This window comes from Jatropha curcas, chromosome 4 (genome assembly GCF_041381405.1).
Source record: "Jatropha curcas cultivar XTBG-Jc1 chromosome 4, XTBG_Jcur_1.0, whole genome shotgun sequence".
In the NCBI taxonomy this organism is placed as follows: domain Eukaryota; kingdom Viridiplantae; phylum Streptophyta; class Magnoliopsida; order Malpighiales; family Euphorbiaceae; genus Jatropha; species Jatropha curcas.
The window spans coordinates 5,437,265-5,452,097 of record NC_143154.1 but is presented as its reverse complement, the minus strand read 5'-3'; the positions used below and the strand labels follow the sequence as shown (position 1 = coordinate 5,452,097).

At 31.9% G+C, this 14,833-nt stretch overlaps 2 protein-coding genes across 8 annotated transcripts; both read left to right on the top strand.

Annotated features, from left to right (window-relative positions):
- Positions 1 to 5,052: 5,052 nt before the first annotated feature.
- LOC105649134 (Tetratricopeptide repeat (TPR)-like superfamily protein) lies at positions 5,053 to 8,935 on the top strand. 7 transcript variants are annotated; one of them, XM_037641037.2, is made up of 5 exons: positions 5,053 to 7,283; positions 7,501 to 7,865; positions 8,038 to 8,100; positions 8,201 to 8,277; positions 8,607 to 8,935. In XM_037641037.2, the coding sequence occupies exon 1, from the start codon at positions 5,307 to 5,309 to the stop codon at positions 6,921 to 6,923; it is 1,617 nt and encodes a 538-aa protein (XP_037496965.1). In that variant the 5' UTR covers positions 5,053 to 5,306; the 3' UTR covers positions 6,924 to 7,283; positions 7,501 to 7,865; positions 8,038 to 8,100; positions 8,201 to 8,277; positions 8,607 to 8,935. The 7 variants fall into 7 exon arrangements, with proteins under 7 accessions (XP_037496965.1, XP_020540929.1, XP_020540930.1 ...); XM_020685270.3 differs by having other exon boundaries at positions 7,464 to 7,865; XM_020685271.3 differs by having other exon boundaries at positions 7,461 to 7,838.
- Positions 8,936 to 10,719: 1,784 nt separating this feature from the next.
- Positions 10,720 to 11,451, top strand: LOC105649132 (uncharacterized). Its single transcript, XM_012235685.4, has one exon. It carries the CDS (start codon positions 11,029 to 11,031, stop codon positions 11,371 to 11,373), a length of 345 nt encoding a protein of 114 aa, XP_012091075.1. The 5' UTR covers positions 10,720 to 11,028; the 3' UTR covers positions 11,374 to 11,451.
- Positions 11,452 to 14,833: the final 3,382 nt, after the last annotated feature.

The following is a 14,833-nucleotide window of genomic DNA, read 5'->3' as shown; positions in this document are numbered from 1 at the left end:
TTTTACAATTAAGTATTTAAATTATTTAAAATTTTTCAATTAAGTGTCTATTGCCTATATGGACAGCCGAAATTACTACTAGGACAGCTGGGATCCACAAAACAATAGTAAATATGCTGAATAGGCTGATTATGAGTGAGCCATGTAGGCTCATATGTACAGCATATGATCTGGTATCTAAAATTACTAACTTGCCCTTTTTATCTCTATCCCCTTCAAGCAGCAAACTAAAAGAGTCATGAAGTCTCAAACCCGGCTACTGTAGAATTTGTTTACATTACACCATCATCTTCCTTATACTCCTCCAAAACCATCCAACAAAATTTCACTCTAGAAATTTGCGAAACAATCTTAATCACGATATCAAAAGATACATTTTAGATCTTTTCCCTCTATCTCAGGACTGTTATACATTTAAGGCTTGCCGGAAAATTTGAAAAATCGATTCCGTTAGATTATTTGAAAAATCTGTTAATGGCAGTCTCTACGGTTGATGGTGATTTCTAAAGTTGACGGCAATATCTAACAATGATTTTTCATAAGTGTACGAAGTCGCAACAAGTAATATAGAATGAGAAGAATATCGTATTTACAGAGATTATATACCAAGTACAAAAATTATGTTAACTTATTGTTATTTAAACGGCAATAAGGGGAATTATATTTAAGAACTAACTTCAGTAAATAAAAGAGAATAAGAAGAAATCAAGCAAGACAATTTGATGAAAAGAAATCAAGGATTAAAAACTACTAGGGATTTTGACTTCACTTAATTCTATCCAATTTATTCTATTAGTTTGATAATCAATTTTAATTGTTCAAGTAGGAGAAACAACCCTAAAATCACTAACAAGCTCTCCCGATGTATTGTTAGTTATTTTAACCCAGTCTAATTATCTATCTTCCAATAGTGCAATCAAACATGAATTAAATCATTAAGTTTTATGGTTTGTTTATGAATTCATAACTTAAGGTCGTTAACTTATGAAAACCCCCCAATGAGTCAAACTATATAGCTTTCGCATCAAGTTATTATTCTCATGTAATTTATTACATTTTTATATCAAAAATCCTTCTCCCGATAGTGATTAAAGAAATAAATCAATCCAGGGAAGAAACTCTGCCTGGAAGTATTAAGTTTAATAATAAATTATGCTTTGAACAAAGAAAAGCAAATCTAATATTATAAATTGAAATCGAAATTAAGCAACATCAAATCCCTAGAACAAAAATTTAGTTCGACATAGTAATTAAATAAAATTCAATTAAACTTGTAAATAATCCTATAAAGAATAATAAGCAAAAAGAGAGTTGAGAAATAAAAACTAGTCAACGATAGGCTTGAACGGCTTCCTTGAATCTTGACACAACTCTTGAGCACTTAAAGTCTTGAAGAGAGAAAACTTTGTAGAAAATAATAGAATAAGAGATGTAATATACAATGAATGGCTCCCTTTCGAATAGATAGTCTCTCTCTTTATATAGACTCTCTGGGATATGTTCGTGTTCGTTTAGAAAAGTGAATCTTTATCGAGTAAGAAATCTTTTAGAGATAGAAAACTGTTTAGACTTTGTATTTCTTCCCAATTAGGACTCTTCCAATGCCTAGATAGGAAATAAGCTGATTTCCTATAAAAATCCTATAAAATTCCTCAAGATCAAGTGAAGTGAAATATGATTCCAGGACGCTTTACACAAAAATATAAATAAAACTAAATAAAAACTAATTAAAGTAATTAAAAAATACTAAAAATCCTAATACAAACTATATTAGATACTATAAAAATAACACCTATCAATATTTTTAGTATCATTTGAAAAATTGATTCTGACAGATCTGATTTTAGATCTGAGATGTGCATTTGTTGATGCTCCATTCAGATTTTACAAATCGATGGAGTTCCATTATTTAAGAATCATAGTCGCTTATTTAGCTTCCATCGACTTTTGTTTTCAAATTCAGATGGAGGATAAGGAAATTAGAAGTATATGTAGATTTGAATATAATGGAAGTAATTTTTAGTTTACGAAAAATAGTAAAGGGAAAGCTTTAATTTTTGGGTTTCTATCGTTTTGTTATGCATGAAGCTTTGATGAGAGAGAGAGAGAAAGAGAGAACAAGCTGGAAGCACAAGAAATCTGGTGGTGCCACTCATATTCTAGCACATTAGACATGAGAGATGGGCAAGGGATAACTTAGTCATTTCAATCTCAAAGACATGTGCATCTCCTACGAGTCCTACATGGCGCACTCATAATCAGCCTACTCAGCGTATTTACTACTGTTTTGTAGGTCCCAGCCGGCCTAATGATAATTCCGGCTGTCCATATAAACAATAAACACTTAATTGAAAAATTTTAAATGGTTTAAGCATATGATTGCAAACTTTTTCCCATTAGACACCAAAATAGAAAATTTTGAACAATTCAGATACCATATTTATAATTGTCTCAAAACTGACAATTTACAAGATAATAATAAGTATTATTGTAAATATGTAGTAACATTTTAAATATCTTATAAAAAATGATTATTTTTTGTAATAATTCCGATTACTAATATTTTGTAATGGTTCTCAATAATTTGTTAACAGTAGTAGTTTTTTATAAAATTAATGGATTACAAAATAATGGCTCCAATTGCCAAGATTTTGTAATATTTTCTGATACTTTGTAAAAAGTAATTGTTATTTGTGAAATTGCCCGATTCTAAAATAATAGCTTCAATGTCAATATTTTGTATAAAGGTGGTTGTTTATTTTTTGTTACTTAGAAAGTTTGCTTGATGTTGACTTAACATGTTTATGAACTGTGCATGTGAGAGAGGCATTCTTCAAGAAGTGAAGCAGAACAAGGAAGTGACAGAGGAGGAAACTAAGAACAAAGGCAGAAGCTTTTCCATTATAGATGGAAGGGAAACCATAGCATTGTATCGAAGGTTCTTCAACTCAACTATCCCTGCACACTATCCAGTTGAAATGATCGAGTATATGCAAAATAATTAAAGAGTAACATTGCTACTTTATATTAATGGACCCAGCAAAACTAAAAATTTAATTTTTTGAATTAATTATTCATTCTAATATTGATAATTAAGTTTAATTAATTAATAATACTATTTATATTCAACGTGCTTCTTCTTGCATCACAACCACTTCAATCTCTGAATTTTCAACAACGCCATAATGAGCCGGAGAAAATTAATCACTCATTACCTTATTTTTATGGGTTAAAATCAAATAACTATAAACAATACCCCATTTTCTTTCGATTTTGCCCCTCAAACTTGCCACAGCAGTTGTTGCTCTTACCCGCAAAACCGATTCTTTGTCAGAAAACTTCAACACAATATTGAATTTTGCAGAATTGGGAGGTACCAACTCAAGACCAAGCTTGACAAATTGTTTACAACCATAGGATTCAAGAGAGCGATCATCTTCCAATTTTTGATCATTACAAGAGAGACTTTGTGTTTAGACTTTGTACTTCAAACTCTTTTCAATCTTTTGCTTTACTTGAAGAATTGTTGCATTCAATGCAATATGAAAATCAGTTGATAATTGATCTATTGTGACCCTAACACTCACCATCTCAACTAAAGGAAAATAATCTTGTTCTTCCATTTTTTTTTTTTTTTCAATTTTTTTCCTTTGATTAGTATGCAAGTTATTAGTGAAATCAACTCTATATACGATAAGAAGAATAGAAGAATCATGATTTTTTTTTTTTAAATATGAAAAAGTCATTTCTTGAAAATTGAAACGTAATTAGATGAATTGTCTAATCACTCTAATGTATATCTAATGATATTTATCATTTATAATCACAATTATATTAACATTTAAAATTATGAAATTTTTTCAGAACATGGAAAAGTCATTTCTTGAAAGTTAATTGTGATAATCGTGTAAGTGTTATGCTTTCTGTCTCTGCTGGCTATGGTGGTGCACTTAAGACAATCCCTGAAGAGATAACAGAGATATATTAACTGCGTCTTATGGGGTCTATAGGATTGGGCTTCTTAGCTAGGGACTGACAAGGTGTTTTTTCAGCAACAAAAAATTTCTTTCTGCAGATAACAGAGGCTGAAGCAATGGCAATATGAGAGGCATTGAGCTGGATCAAAAATGTCTTAGTTTATGTTTATGCAAAGAGATCTGCGAATGAAGCTGCTCATTTGTTAGGAAGGTGGCTCATTTCGGGTCAATGCAGGGAGTGGATTGCTTGCCCTTATTTTATCATTCATGCTTTATGTTTTGAGTGGTCAGAGTTTCCATTATTTCCAAATATATATATTAGATACAAATATTACAATAAAACTTCCTTTCATATTTTTTATCTCAAACAAAACTTGGTGAGTTCTTTTTTCTTTTTTTAGAAAAAATGAAGTATAGAAATAAAAACTAGTCATGTTTACTTGCGATGCACGGATAATGCAAATTTATATTTTTATTGTTTTATATAAAAATTTTTCAGAAAATTCTAATAAAATGTTTACTTAATCACCTCTTATAAATGACAACCCAAAAAAATATAAAACACAATAAATTATAAATATGTTAGAGTAGTAAAATGTCTATATATATATATATTAACATCTTAATTAATTTCAAGAAAAAATATGATATCAAAAACTATGGTTAGTAAATAAATTAATATCCAAATATGAGCTAAAAATATAAAAGAAGTAAGGAATGCGCACAAAAGCCCAGCACCATTGGATATTGCCAACAGTTATATTATAATAGTTAAATATTAAAAAAGATAAAAAAATTCAATAAAAGTATTAAAAAAAGATGAAGCAAGAAAGAGAAAATTAGATATTGTATTTATTAGTGAACAATGGTGGTACATCGAAAAGGAGCCTTTCAATCAGAAAATTTAGTACGCTTAAAATTCTCAAGTTATAAAATAAAAATTTAATTAACATAATAAATTATCAGTAATTAATGGATATTGGATTTTTTTTTTTTTTAATTATAAAGCCTACAATCACCTATTTTTCCTTTATCAAATCAGCATTTCAAAGCTCTATATTCATGCCATGCAACTTTTAAGGTTCTGTTTTTATACATTTACTGGTGCTGAAAGTATATACATAAACAAAACTTTTTATAAACTTCCTAAAAATAACTCCTTATATGAATTCTTTTTTAATAACTTTAAAAAACAACAGAAACTATATAACTAATTATAAATTTAAAAATACAAATAGACACAGATATATTAACTGCTTCAACCCCCTTTCGCTGTCCGCTTGCGTTTAATTTCATATGTATTCCTGAATCGCTCACACAGCAACTATAATGTTTACTTCCCGCCGTTCTATTCGTTACCTCAACGTCCTCGCCGCAATACCCATTAACGGCAATTCTAAAACCACCACTTGTATTTTTAGCATAGCTAGATTTCATTACCGTTATGCTCAGGCCTATAACTTGTTCGATACATTTCCTCAAAGAGAGCTATACTCTCTCAACTCTCAACTCGCTTCTTTTACTCGTAACGGCAACTTTCTTGCCACTTGGTCTCTCTTTTGCGACATGCATTCTGCTTGCCTTGAGTTTGATCCTCACACTTTCACCCCACTTCTCTCCGCTTGCTCTGCTTTGCTTGACCCAAAACGCGGGAAGCAAGTCCATGCTTTGATGATAAAAAATGGAATTGATTTAGGAACTGTTACTAAAACTGCAGTTGTTAATATGTATTCCAAGTATGGTTACTTGAGTGATTCGATTAAGGCTTTTGAAGAAGTGGAATACCCAGATGTTGTAACTTGGAATTCTTTGCTTTCAAGCTTTTTAAGGCACAGTCTTGTGAAGGAAGCATTTGGTGTTTTTGGAGCAATGAGGAAGGAAGGAGTGGAATTTAGTGAGTTCACATTGTGTTCTTTGCTTAAGGCTTGCACCTCTTTTAAGGCTTTTCGACTAGGTAAACAGGTTCATGGCTTGGTAGTTGTGATGAGTCGTGATTTGGTGGTTTTGGGTACTGCTCTTATTGATTTTTATTCTAGTGTTGGGCATGTTAGTGAAGCAATGAAAGTCTTTTCTAGTTTGAGTTGGAGAAAGGATAATGTGATGTGTAATTCTTTGATTGCTGGATGTATTCAGAATAGGCAACATAAACAGGCATTTGCAATAATGAGTACTATGAAACCAAATGTTGTTGCACTTACTAGTGCTCTTGTAGCTTGTTCTGAGAATTCAGATTTGAGGGTTGGGATGCAGATTCATTGCGTGGCAACACGTTTTGGTTTTACCTCAGAAACTCAATTATGCAACAAATTAGTAGACATGTATGCAAAATGTGGAAAAATTTTGACAGCTAGATCATTGTTTGATAGGATTCGTGATAAGGATGTAGTTTCTTGGACTAGCATCATTGATGCATATGGAAGGCATGGGCATGGGCAGGAAGGCTTGGAACTGTTCAAGAAGATGGGACAGGAGGGAACTATGATCTCACCTAATTCAGTGACTTTTCTTGCTGTTTTATCAGCATGTGGGCATTCAGGATTAGTCGAAGAAGGCCGAGAGCTTTTCAATTTGGTGAGGGAAAAATATGGTCTGGAGCCAGGTGTAGAACATTATTCTTGCTGCATAGATATCTTAGGCCGAGCTGGCAGAATAGAGGATGTATGGCACCTTTTTCATGATATGAATAAGAATGGCACTAGACCTTCAACTGAAATATGGGCAGCATTGCTGAATGCTTGCAGGCTTAATCTGGATGTCTTGAGGGGTGAGTTTGCAGCAAAGCAGTTGTTGGAATTACAACCAAATAACCCAGCGAATTATGTAATGCTTTCAAATTTCTATGCATCAGTTGGAAGGTGGGACTTAGTAGAAAGCTTGAGAAGCCATATGAAAGATAATGCACTAATTAAAGAGGCAGGGAGTAGCTGGGTTTCTGTTGCACATTGATTCCAACTTAACTATAAATTTGAAAATGAAGAAGTGTTTAAATTTCTTCACCTTTTAGGCACCGGATGATCTGACAAGCAAAAAAATTTTTTGAGAGGCAGAGACACTGTGAATGAGAACAGAATAAAAGACAAAAGAGGTTTGTCAAAGATAAAAGAATGAGAAGAGATTATACGAGACTAGAGAAGGAAGAATAACAGAGGAGCCTGAAAGAGACTAGAGAAGGAAGAATAATATAGGAGCCTGAAAGAGACAATCCCCAACAGTGTGTTAATGGATGTCAAAAGGCCGCATCTAATTGCACCCAGGCACAAGAATATTGTAGCGATTCAAGATGTAGAAATTCTACTGGTCACAGAGGTAAATGATTTATTCTTCTTTTACTTGTTGCTTGTAATCCTATTCCACCTGAATTTGTTAACCAGCATGTGTGATAGAGCCAGCTGGGCTAAAGATTGTGCCACTTGATTTGTTTTGCGATGCACATATGTGAGAGTAAACTGAACCTGTTAAGTAAATAATTAATGTCTCCTACAGCAGCACCATAATAGGTTTGCTTTGGCTGTTTATGGGCAAGAGTGCAATGATGACAGTGATGCAATCAATCTCAAAGTCCAAGTTAGCAAATCCAAGCTCCAGCGCCATCTGGATTCCAAAACGCATAGCTTGAGCTTCTGCAACTTCAATGTCAAAACAGGCTTAGTCCTTTTCAAACCCTGCTGCTGTTGCTTCCCCTTTGTGGTTTTACACCATTAAGACGAGTTCCAGCTTCCCTGAAGAGCCAAGCGTCTGCCTTAAGTTTGCATTGACCATCAGATGGAGATGTCCATTTATTGGGTCTGCTATGCAGAAAGATCTGAACCTCAGAGGTGTAGAGCTAGATTACAGAGATGCTGAAGAACAGCTGAACTTGTGGTGTGATTTTCATTCCTTAATAGCACAGTGAGTTTTCTGAAATATATATATATATATATATATATATATGTTTTTCTTTTATGTCAAGGAAATCTAACTCTTAAACTTTCAGTCTTATTGCTCATTGGAATGAGGAATTTTTTGATTAAAGAAAGTTAGTTTTTTAGTTTTAACTAACCCTTATCTTTTGGCCCTGCAGGGAAAAACTCCAGCAGAGAAAACATTCGTGAACCTCTAGCTCAGGGAAAAGGCAGAGAGCAATGTAATTAATCAGCTAAAAGAATTATTAAAGTTTTCCATCTCTTCTTTCTTTTTTTAAATTACATTTTTCAATGACTTTTTTATTCACAATTTGTTTGTAGATATTAGCAAAGTCTAGATGGTACTATCAGGTCAAGTACAGAAGAACTGGACTTGCTTGCATTGTTTTGAATGACATGTATGTAGCATTTTCCTTGCAGTACTTTTCCTTTGCATGATTTTGTTCATCTATTTTTTATTTTTTAGTTTTCCTTTGAGTTTAACAATGTCAAAACGGGCTGTCCAGCCGGCGCAGCCCGTGCGGACTCGATCCCAAAACGGACCGAGTCAAAAGTTCGTTAAAAAATATGCCTCTAATATTCAGGCTCGGCCCGGCCCGCACGAGCCCGGACATGTCTGTTTTCTAAAAATGCTTTTTTACTACTTTGGAAATAAAATGCTGTCTTTGTACGGGGATTTTGACGTGAAATGTGTTGTAATAAAATGTTGAACATATTATTACAACAGATTCTTCTGTTGGCAGATACTTGGGCTTCATAGTGATCGGTGCCAGTTCTACGTACTGAAGCTGCTTTAACTTAAGCTTACAGAAAAGCTACTCTTGTGTAAAGTCAAGACAAATTACAACTATGTGATGCCATCATTCAGCTGATGCATAATTGTAAGAAGTTCATTACTCTCTCCAAGGTGCAATCCTGGCATTCTAAATCATATAAATATAAATTGAATGCTCAAAAATTAACACTGAATGCTTTACAATCTTAATCTGGATATTTTAATGTGTGACTTAGCTGCAGAGTGACCCCTTGGAATTGGAAAAAGAAAATTTCAGGGAAGTTTCTGCTTCTAAAATTTCCTTTACATCTTCTTCTATGCTTATTTTTTTATCCCTGCCATTTTCTAGATGCTCAACTAAGTTAAGCTAGAGGTGTATTTGAGTATCCAGAACTTATGATATTTGGTCAAGCTATTTTTCTTGACAATGACTTCTTGTTAAAAAGGGAATAAAGATTGAACTAGCCTCAAGAAAGTTGCGAAAGCTCATATTCAAAAACCCACCAATTAGTGATTCAGTACTTTGTGCCATAGCCGTTACTTATTTGTCAACCACTATAAGTCATCAAAGATCACAGTATTCCAACTGTCTAACATCATGAAGATTATTTTTGCTTGAATTCTGGAGAAAAATATGTTATTGAAAATATTGGTTAAAGGGCATTAAAGCTTTTTTTTTTTTTAATAAATTTGCATATTTTAGTCATATGCTTTTTTTTTTTTTTTTTGGGTAATTCATATTCCATTGCCGGTTTATTGAATTAAAACCGTTGATTTATTGAACTGAGCCTTACCTCTGAAGGAGAAGTTGGATCTTGACTTTAAAGAAAAAATGAAAAAAATTTACAGAAACGGTCAAACTTGAATTTGAAGAAAAAGACATGGCAAGTGATATTTATCTACACATATTAAAAATGACTAATTCTTCTTTCAAAAAAAAAAAAAAAAAGACTAATTCTTAATTAATTATGTATAGCTAATTCATATAAAATAATTAAGTTATTTCTAATATTTGTATTTATAAGACAAGTGTATTAGCTATGTATAAATAATTTTATATGGCAAGTGTATAACCATGCTCGATAGACTTAACAATAGGAATGACCATTGAAGTAGTTTAGACCCAATCAAATTTAAAATAGCAAAGGAATTCCAATCCTAAACCAGTTTTGGATATCAAAACTAATTGAATTGAGACTGGTTAATCATCTGGTTCTACTCTCCCATGTCTTGAATTACTGATTCATCAAATTGAGACCGGTTAGTTTATTCAATCAGAACTATTTATGCAGTGAATCAAAGAATTCTAACCTAAAAAAAAAAAAAGTTTAAATTTGATAGTATGTTAAAGTATAACCTGGCGCTAAATGCATGTATGACTTAAAATAATCTAACTTCCTTTTTTTTTTTTATGCTCAACAACAGAAAAATTGACATTAAGTGGACTTGGCTCCTCACTTTTCAAATTAAAACACATCGTTTCACTTATAAGCGAACTTAAAAATTAGTGGATAAGTGATTGGAAAAATTTAAGTGTTTGATTAATAAGTATTTGAAAATTATTTAATTTCTCATAATTACATAAAAAAACATATACTAATCAAATGAAATTCTAAAAAAATTTAAAAAAAATAGAATATTGTTATTATTTTTTTACTTATTAAAATTTTATAATATACTAGTTAATTAGGTGTAATCTAGTTGATTTTCTAAGTAAAAGATCTTGAATTCAAGTACTCGTTTAAACAAGTAACATTTTATAACCTATTCTCAAATTTTAAATATCAGTATAAACGCTGTGTTAGCCGGTGTTAGTGTTTTGATTGAAAAATAATTGAGAGCTGGCCTTGGAAGTAACTTCGACTGACTTGAAGCGAAATTAATCATTTTTCCTAAAAAAAAAAAAAAATGTCTAGTGATTTTGATCTACAATTATTGAGAATGCATGATTAGGCTCATTTTCCATGAGGGGCTTTGAAATCTGAATTTCAAAATTTTTTTTTTAAAAAAAGAAAAACTTGTTGCGGTGGTTGGAGCTGCACAAGAAGTCAAAAGAAAGTCGGAAGTAGCCACCTTCTTCTCTTCACGATAGGACGAAGAAGAAGAGCCGTGACCGCCTTAAAAAATCTACAGCCTCACCAAACTTGCATTAAACAATACAAACCGTAAGTAACAATTAGCAAACCAATTATGACTGTCTAACCAATAAATATTCTAAACTAAGAAAGCTTAGACAATTTCCTTTCTTAGCTTCCATCATCCATCCCCACCTAATCTCTCTCTCTCTCTCTCTCTCTCTCTCTCTATTTCTTGTAGGTGAAGTCGTGAACTTTATCTTGCAATTCCCATTCATTTCCTTTTACCATCAAAACCCATGTTTAGAGCACTGAGCACAAGAAGAAGCCAACACGGCGGCTATGAAAAGTTGGCCGATGAGTCTACCATCGGTCTTCTTCCACCGGCCGAGGCACCAACTTTGAAGAGGTCTAAAACTGTGCCGTCTAGAGTGCTTGTTTCTTCGACTAAATTACCCTCAGAATTGCCCTTGCCAAAGGTGAAGAAAGCTAATTCTAAGAGTCACCCGCTATTCAGTCTCTTTGATTCTCGCCGGAAAAAGAAAGCTACGGCTAAGCCCGAGTTTACGAGGTATTTAGAGTATGTGAAGGAAGGAGGAGTGTGGGATGTTAATTCAAATATGCCTGTTATATATTATAAATGAGAAGCTATTTATTTATTAATCAATCTTGATTTGTATATATGTTTAGCTCTATTGAATTTATAAGGTTTCATATTCAAATTTTTTGGATTGAAGATTTCAAATTTCATTTTTATGTTGAGTAGTAAGAGATCAACTTCTAAAAATTTTTTTAAAAAAAACTACAGATAAATTTTAGTATATTATTTAAATTATTAGTCCATTAAATATTTAATTTGACTAAACTTGAATATGTGTTTTCATTTTTACAGGATTAAAATCACTTATTATTCTAATTTTTCGGTAAATTTACTCCTTTATTACAAGCATAAAATAGAAATTCATGTGTGGGCGCACATTATTTACATTTTTAACAAAAAAACAATACTCTATAAAATTTTTCTATTCTAAATAGAAAATTTTCTAATCAATTAATCTATTGTTTCTCTTATTTATGTTCAAACAAGTTCAATTATTGTTAAAATTTTGAAAATATAAAGGCATCATTATTTTTTTTTTTCTCTCGATAAATAATTCATTATTATATATTACCTTCGTTCTATAATATTTGACACATTTAAAAAAAAAATTTATTCAAAAAAAATTTATTCTAAAATAATTATCACATTTGTGATTTCAACGAGTAATTAAATTTTTTTTTCCACGTTTATCATTTTTATATGACTAATAATTATTGCTTCAATTCTTCAAAAAGATTTCTTTCTCTTTATTTATTGCTACTTGTTTGTGTTCTCAAAATCTCTTAACCATTATGATCAGACAAAACATGAGAATTGAAGAGTCTAAAATTTAATTTGGTGTTTAGATATATTAAATTAAGGATAGCATAGTCAATTTACTCAATCATTTATTATAATTTAAACAAATTTAATGATTTTCTTAAGAGACGTGAAATTCCAAATGTAACAAGTATAATGGAACAAAAGTAATAAATTTGTTAGATTCGACTAATTTAATTTTTTGCATCGTTCTTAACTTAAACTAGTAAGCGCAAATGTTATTATTTTTTCCCTTAAAGTTTAAGAAAATATAGTAAATGCTATGAAACTCTTATTTTGTACATCAGTCATCCTTTTATATCTTGTATGTACACTTTATTTTGCAATAAATTCACTTTTAAATTAAATAATTAATAAGAGATACAATAAAATAAATATATTTTTCTCAAAAAAATAGAAAAATTAATTCCAAGAATCTTTAATTTTATAAATATGAGCATGTATTTTGAGAATTTTGACAAAAAATAATTCTTTTATAAAAATTAAAATTATTTACAAATCTGATTTCAAATGAAAATTAACTAATTTAATCTTTGTCCTACCATGGAGAGAGAATGTTACATTAAAATTACCAACTCCATTAGCAGTTTCAGTGCAATATAAAAAGTAACTTATATTGACAAAATATGAGCAAAAACTAATCAAATGACCTTTTTACTAAGATACACAATTCATATGGTGATTTTAGTATAAATATGAAATGTGACCACCAGTTAGCAAAAGGTAAACGAGAGAATAGTATTTTGTTTAAAGTCCATCATGTTAACTAATGGTTTCAATAAAAAAAATTTTATTTATTTAAAATATTTTTTCATCAAAACAAACATATTATTTGGTGGTTTTGGTCATAAATATTTCAAGTTAAGTAATAAAAACATAAGCTTCCTTACACAATTATAAATTATCAATAGTAATAAAGTGCTTTGAGTTGAATTTGTATTATGTTAAAAATTTTTTAATAACTAATACATGAAAAATTAGTCATATTAATGTCTATGTCTTCCTGTACCACATCTTGGAGGCCTCCTATTATGACATGAATTTCGGTGCACTACATCTTCTCTATGCTTTGATATTCTTCTCCATGGTCAATATGTACATCGATACTCATGCAAAGAGCTTGAATTATATTCACAATATTTATGTAATGTGAAAAGTGTTTTCCTCTTTAATAAGAGAATGTGAATATGAAAGAGTAGAGTGTTGTACATGGAAGATGGAGCTACATAGTTAAGGGAATCAATTTCCTGCACCATATTTCAATCCATCACATACACCATGATACAATTGTTGTATTTATCATGGCTCGTCCAAATAAAACCTGTATAACTTACAAAAATATATTGACTAGTAGTGTTAATGTAAATTGATTGTACTTATTAAGCTCTCAGAATTTGAGGTGTAATAAATTGTGAATTAATTCATCGTTGGAGTTAATTTGGAGTATATATACTAGATTTAGAATAATCGTGTTAGGACAAGAATTATGAGTCCTACATTATCTATTAGTTAGAGTTTATTTAGGAGTCTAGTATTATTGTTTTATTATTGTATGTTAACAGTAGTTCACGATTAGTTATTTGGTCATCTTATGTCTAAATGTAGTATTTATGTATTTTTAGTGTCTGTTTATTTCATTAGTTCCTTGTTTTTTGCAAGATTTTGTTTTGTTGTTTATTGTGAAGGCTGTCATTTATGACAACTTTATTTTGCAAAGAACGGGGCATTGGTTTTGGGTGGGGGTACTTGAAGAGTTGCCTTATTAAATGAGGTGCCTCTTCAGTTGCCTCACCTAGCCTATATAAGGCCACTTCCTTACTTCATTTGCTTCACTTATCAGAAATTGATCCTCAGAGCATCTGTCTCTAGATTGTTTCTCTCTCTAACTTCTTCCAAGTAAGTTCAATCTGCTCCTTTCCTCCTTTTCCCATTTTGTTGGTTGGGGTCATAGGGTCCTCTAGTGACGAGGATGTCTAGATGTTACATGATCAGTCCGGTGACAAGCATGCTGGGGACATGGACTTGGGGGTGGGGGAAGCCAAGGGTAGGAAGGAGAATGTCAGAATCGCCAACATACCGCTCGATATTGACGAGGGCGAGCTACTGGATGTATGTTTTACATATAACCTTTCACCAGACTACAAACTGATTAGGCCTTCAGAGGTCATGAGGGTAACTGAGCCGTTAGACGGAGATTCTATTACAATGTATGAAGAAAGTTTTCGATCCGGGGTTCGGTTTCCTTTATCCGAACCACTGAAATCATTTTTCAACGAGTACAACATTACTATCAGCCGACTATACCCTAATGGCTTGAGGCTCTTGTATGGCCTAATAGCATTGGCTAGTTAAGAAGGGTACAATGTGACGGCTAGGGCAGTTCGAGAGCTTTATCATTTCTCCATTCGCCCAATAGAGACCACTGCTTCCTCCAAGCAAAGAACAATTACAACATTTTTTCAAATAAATCTAAGATTTCCTCTTTGAAAAATTGGAAATCAAAGTATTTCATTGTCAAATACCCTAGGGGGTTTGGAGTGCCAAACCATTGGTCTGAGGATCCGCTTCGCCACCTTCTTGCTTCACCCACTCCCTATGACCGAAACTGTGTGGAGTTAATAGAGGCTAGGGGACTTGGTTCTGTTAATCTGAGGCGGGTGATAGCCGAGGGTTATCTGACCTGT